The sequence below is a fragment of the Chaetura pelagica genome, unplaced genomic scaffold, assembly GCF_000747805.2.
Source record: "Chaetura pelagica isolate M959 unplaced genomic scaffold, ChaPel_1.0 scaffold159, whole genome shotgun sequence".
Taxonomy (NCBI): domain Eukaryota; kingdom Metazoa; phylum Chordata; class Aves; order Apodiformes; family Apodidae; genus Chaetura; species Chaetura pelagica.
Window position 1 is genome coordinate 1,312,740 of NW_009954555.1, and position 5,456 is coordinate 1,318,195.

The 5,456-nt window shown below is 49.7% G+C and overlaps 1 protein-coding gene across 1 annotated transcript; it reads left to right on the forward strand.

Annotated features, from left to right (window-relative positions):
- Positions 1-76: 76 nt before the first annotated feature.
- Positions 77-5,031, forward strand: SRM (spermidine synthase; the record flags this gene model as incomplete). Its single annotated transcript, XM_010005245.1, has 6 exons — positions 77-181; positions 1,377-1,530; positions 2,362-2,445; positions 2,784-2,929; positions 3,819-3,941; positions 4,506-5,031. Coding segments are annotated over 6 exons (630 nt in total), but the record flags the coding sequence as incomplete, so codon positions are not given.
- Positions 5,032-5,456: the final 425 nt, after the last annotated feature.

Below are 5,456 nucleotides of genomic sequence, written 5' to 3' on the forward strand. Positions count from 1 at the left end.
GAGGGGGGTTGTAGGGTTTCAAGGCTTGAAAGTTCCCCCCCTGAGCCCGCCCCACTGATGGCCGGTGTTGTGCCCTCTCCCCTGCCAGGTGCTGATCATCGGCGGCGGGGACGGAGGAGTCCTGCGGGAGGTGGTGAAACACCCCACCGTGGAGTCGGTGGTGCAGTGCGAAATCGATGAGGTGCGTTGGGCTCCCCGGCCGCGTGGAGCTGCCCCGGGGCTCTGGGCGGGCTGCCCAGCCCAAATCAGCCCTGCTTCACCGCATCCCCGGGAGCTGCTGCTTCACCTGCTGTCCCTTGTCAGTGGCGAGTGCCTCTGCTGCCGGCTCTGCTGGCCTGACACTGACAGCGCCACCTCTTTGCCTTACGAGTCATCTACGTGGCAGCTGGCTGCCTCTTTCATGTGATTTCTTTCACACACATACGTAGAAGCCCTTCCAGGCCAGCCTGGGCCAAGCGTGGGATCTGCAAGAAGGAGAGTTCTGGCTTTGTGGAGGGGCTGCTTTTCCCTTTCCCCCAAGGCAGAACAGAATGCTGCTCCTGCCAGGAGGGGATGGTGGCTTTGTTAAGCAGCCTCCTGTGACTGAAAGCAGGAAATAAGCAGGGGGTATTTGTTTCCGTGATAGGTGGGCTGGTCTTCTTCCTCTCAGTCAGTTTGTTCTGATTTTTTACTTTTTTAGAAAGTGTTCTATGTTCTCAAAGTGTGAGGCTTTATTAGGAATGGGAAATGCTGCTATATGAGCCTGTGTGCTCTGTCTGCCAAGCTAAGTAGGCATATGTGCCTGGTTTTGAACAAGCACTGTCTGACACCAGCATATTTTTTTGTCTCTGCCAGCTGTCAGAAGCTGGTAGTGCTCAGTACAATTGCTGGGCCCAGGGCAATAGCTGTCTAACCATTTTAGAGAAAAAAGTACCTTATGAGGGAATTGGTAACTGAGCAGAGGTGGGGATATTTCTCATCTTGCATCCAGAAACCGGCTGGCATGGGTTTATTGAGGAAGGAAAAAGAAAAGCCTTTACTTGAGATCACCTCTGCAAGTGATGTCTGCAGGGAAAAGGAGCACAGAGCATTCAGCCTTGTAATTGTATCCTCTTAGTTCCTCAGGGAGCTTTTGAAGCTCCAAGTTCTTCTTGTTGAGTTTGGCAAGGACAGACCAACAGTGTCACTGAACCCAGAGGCCATAGCAAAGGGCTGAGTGTAGCTTGTTGGCTGAGGATGCTGACAGCTCTGGAGGATCTAGCTGGGGAGTTGGATTAGTGCTGAAGGCATGGAAGGAAATGACTCATTGTGCTCTTCTTTCAGCTGCAGCTGCACAGTAGCTGAGAACTAGCTCCTTGTAGCCCCCCACTGACCCACTTGTGCTCTCTGTGTTGCAGGATGTGATCCAGGTATCCAAGAAATACCTCCCAGGGATGGCAGTGGGGTATTCCAGTGCTAAGCTGACCTTGCATGTAGGAGATGGTTTTGAGTTCATGAAGCAAAATCAAGAAGCTTTTGATGTGATTATCACGGACTCATCTGACCCCATGGGTAAGAATTCAGCCCACTGCTTTCCACACTCCTTTTCTCTTCCACCTGCCTTCTGGAAGGAATGCTAGCCTGGCCAGGCTCCTTTCAAGTGAACAGACTGTCACTGTCTTGGTTCTTTTGGGGAAGGATGAAGACCAGAAAATTGTATTAGCAAGGCTTCAAGCCAGCAGTCACATTTTTCTCTTCAAAATTTAACTCCAGCAGCTATTGCTTCTGGCAAAGGTCTGATCCTTGAGTCCAGCAATCCCATGGGGCACAGAACACCCTGCTGGCTAATACAGCTTTGCACATATGCCCAGTGGTGAAGCAGTGGCTCATGCACTCTTGGTGTAGCTACTTAGTCTAAAGGTGCCTGTTGTGAGGTTGCTTTATTTTGGACGAGGAAAACTGAGAGAGGGACCAAATGTAGTTAAGGCACCTCGTGTTAGGGACCTGCAACAAGTGCCTGAGTCACCTTCACTCTTGCTATAGTCAGCAGAGAGAGAGGCATCACTATAAGGCAGTTGGGAGCAGAAGTTCAGTTTAAAAAAGTATTCACTGACAGCAGCTGCTGGGAGTCATTCTGATGAAGTTCCTGGGCTTGCTATTGAGCAAAGCTCAAATCCTGATAGTTTTGCTGTGCTAGGTGCAGGCTGGGGTCATCCAGGTTCATCCAGGGTCAAAACTTCATGTTTTCAGATTATCTCCCAACACTTGTGATCACTGAAAAGCCATTTGAGATGTCTGTTTTCCAGTTCAGTTCCTGTGCAGCCTGGGCATTCTGAAAGCTCCAAGAAGCCTCCTGTCTTGGTCTCCCTCTAGACAACATCTCTTCACTCACTTTTCTTCCAGGTCCTGCAGAAAGTTTATTCAAAGAATCCTACTACCAGCTGATGAAGACAGCCCTGCGAGAAGATGGGATTCTTTGCTGCCAAGGTGAGGATGCTGCCTCTGGGCAGAGGCTGATGCCAGATCAGTGCCTGCAAAGTGTGAGGCACAAAGGGACTCTCTGCTTGGGGAGACGTGACGCAGGGAGCGAAATCCATTTCAGCTCCCAGGTACAGGAGTGGTTTTTGATCTGTGTACGTCAACTCGTTAACTGCTGGACTGTGCTTAGTTAAACTGCCATAAGGGTCTTATCTTGCCTTTGAAACCACATGAGCTGTGCAGAGTAGAGCAGGTTTGGACTTGGAACCACTGTTAACCTGGTGCAGGCCTGTGCAGAGAAGAGGGGCAGCTCTCACCTTGCATCCTGTCTTCCTTCTTCCCTGTAGGTGAGTGCCAGTGGCTGCACCTGGATCTCATTAAGGAGATGCGTCAGTTCTGCAAGTCTCTGTTCCCTGTTGTGGAATATGCCTATTGCACCATCCCCACCTATCCCAGCGGGCAGATTGGCTTCATGCTCTGCAGCAAGAACCCGGTGAGTTTCAGGCACCTGAAGTGCCCTTTTCCAGTCCCTGAAAGCACCCTCAGGACCTGCCTCAAGCTGTCCTACTGACTCTGAGCTGTGGCACTGAGCTCCCCCAGTTGTGAGGCCTCTAAACTCATGCTTGAGCCCTGGCTCCACCAGTCCAGAGCTGCAGTGCAGCTTGTTCAGTGCTGAATGAAGTGAAGAATTGGCCAGTAATGTAATAGTTGCCTTAGGAAGGACATGGTTTCTTCTCTAGTACAAGAAACTTTGAAGGGAGGAAGCCACTACCCATTTCCAGAGCCTGTTAAGGCTTATTGGTGCTGGTTGTACTAATGTGGGCACCTGCTTGATAAGAATCAGCTTGTGACTGGTAATCTGCTTGTAGAGAGGCCTCCAAGTGAGAGTCAGTGTTAGGATGTGGGATGGTAACTGTATCAGACCACTGAGGTTTGTTCTCTCCCCCATCTGCATTACAGGGAGCCTGTCACACGACGGTCACAGTGGTTTGGGGAGGCAGCAGCACTTCTGCTGTGTTTAATTTATCTGGGGTCCTGGCAGTGTGTGCTGTGCCTGACTTAGCACAGATGTGCATTCTGCTCTGGAGAGCAAAAGCTTGGCTTTGGAGATGCTCAGGCACAGCCTGACAGCTTCATCTGGCACGTGGCTCACACGCAGTCTGACCTCATGCACTGACATCTGTGAACAAGGGCTGGTCACACGAGGAGTGTAAACTGCAGCCCTTGGGGCTGGAGCTGTGCAGAACCTTTGACCTCATGCTAGAACAGAAAGTGTCTGTTTCCCTGGGAGTCCTCTGGGATCTGCGCCAGGAATCAGGATGCCTGTTGCAGGCTCTTGCTCCTTACCCTGATGTTACAGTTACCTGGCTTCTTGATTGCAGAACACAAATTTCCGGGAGCCTGTGCAGCAGCTCTCACAGCAACAAGTGGAGGAGAGGAGTCTGAAATACTACAACTCTGACATTCATCGGGCAGCTTTCATTCTGCCAGAGTTTGCACGGAAGGTAAGCAAGGCTGTGCTGCTGCTCCTCCATCAAGGACAAGGTCTGACTTCTTTGGCAGGAGTAGGGAATATACAGGAGCAAGGATTTCCTGCAAGCTCTAAAGGCTTCTGTGAGCAAGTCAGAGCAGGATGGCATTTTGTGTATCAGAGCATGAGTCAGTCTGGGAAGACTGGAGTTCAGTTTGGAACTGTTCTTTGAGTTGATGTCCCGTGCCTTCAGGGCAGATCTCTCCTACTTCACCTAACAAGACTTAAATCCAAGAGCCTGCAGAACTGGTGTTTCCCATTCTAAAGCCCCAGAAGTCTTAGATAAAATGTGGTTGTGGTTTCTAGTGCAAAACAGATGGTAAAGAAAGGATGTTCTAGCCTAGTCCTGCCTTCTTGAAGGACAGTCTGTGTGTCTGCATCATTCCATCATCTCTGGGTTGCAACTGTAGGTTCTAGAAAAATCACCTCAGAGTGTCTGAGGAGTGAAGGCAAGTTCCATGTTGTGTTGAGCTGTACTTCTGCTGGTGGAGCTGCAGCAGGTCCACCCTGATGCTTTTTTGTCTTTGTCTGTCTCCAGGCCCTGAGTGATGTGTGAGACAGAAGCTGCTTCCTTCCTTCAAGTTGGACCCTGAGATCATCAGTGATGTGGTGGGGACCTTCCCAGCAGACTGCAGATTTGCTCTCCACTGTGTGGGATTGTTTAACCCTTTGCCAACCAACATTCCCTTTGATGATGTGTTAAAGATGATGGGGCATAAGCCAGATAAGACTATTGAAAAGGCCCAGTGACTTATTGCGTGAGGTCAAAACTGTTCTTTCCAGTGCTGGAAATGTAAGATGTCTTTTTCCTTTCTCTCCTCCCTGCACCCATTCTAAATCCTCCCCTCCCTGCAACTGACATGATATATTTATAACTGATTCGTATTTCTGTCTGCTGATCTTCTGAAACCTGGGAAGAGTCCAAAAGGGTCACTGACTCAGCCTTAACCACACAGAGTGAGAGCTTTGTGCCCAAAGTTAGCTTGCTCTCTCCTGATAGGAGCTCCCTGCTGCTGAGACGTTTTGACTGGGATCGGGTCTGAGCCTTCATGTCCCACTGCCCTCTGAGACACCTGCACTGCTCTGCAGCTCGGCTGGAGAAGTCACAGTGCAACTGTTGCCATTCACAATAGGTGTCCCTGCAACCCTGATGGAGTAGCAGTATTAAACACCAGGCAGGCTGGCAGCAAAGTCTTGTGGCTTTTGTTTTGTTTTTTAATTTAAATTGGTTGGGAACAGAAGTGCTGAGGTACTAACAGGCTGACTCCTGTTCTTACCTGTGCCATCCAAGTGGTTCCAAAGAATGTTTATCAATACGGTGATAGGCGCTTTATATATATAAAAATATAAATATATATATCTCTAAAAAACAAACCTTAGATCCATTGCCTGCTGCGAAGAGCTGATGTTGGGGAGTCAGTTGTGCTGACAAATCTCTCATCTCAGTCATGCTGGGATGCCTCAGGCCTGAGTATTTGCTAGCCCTTAG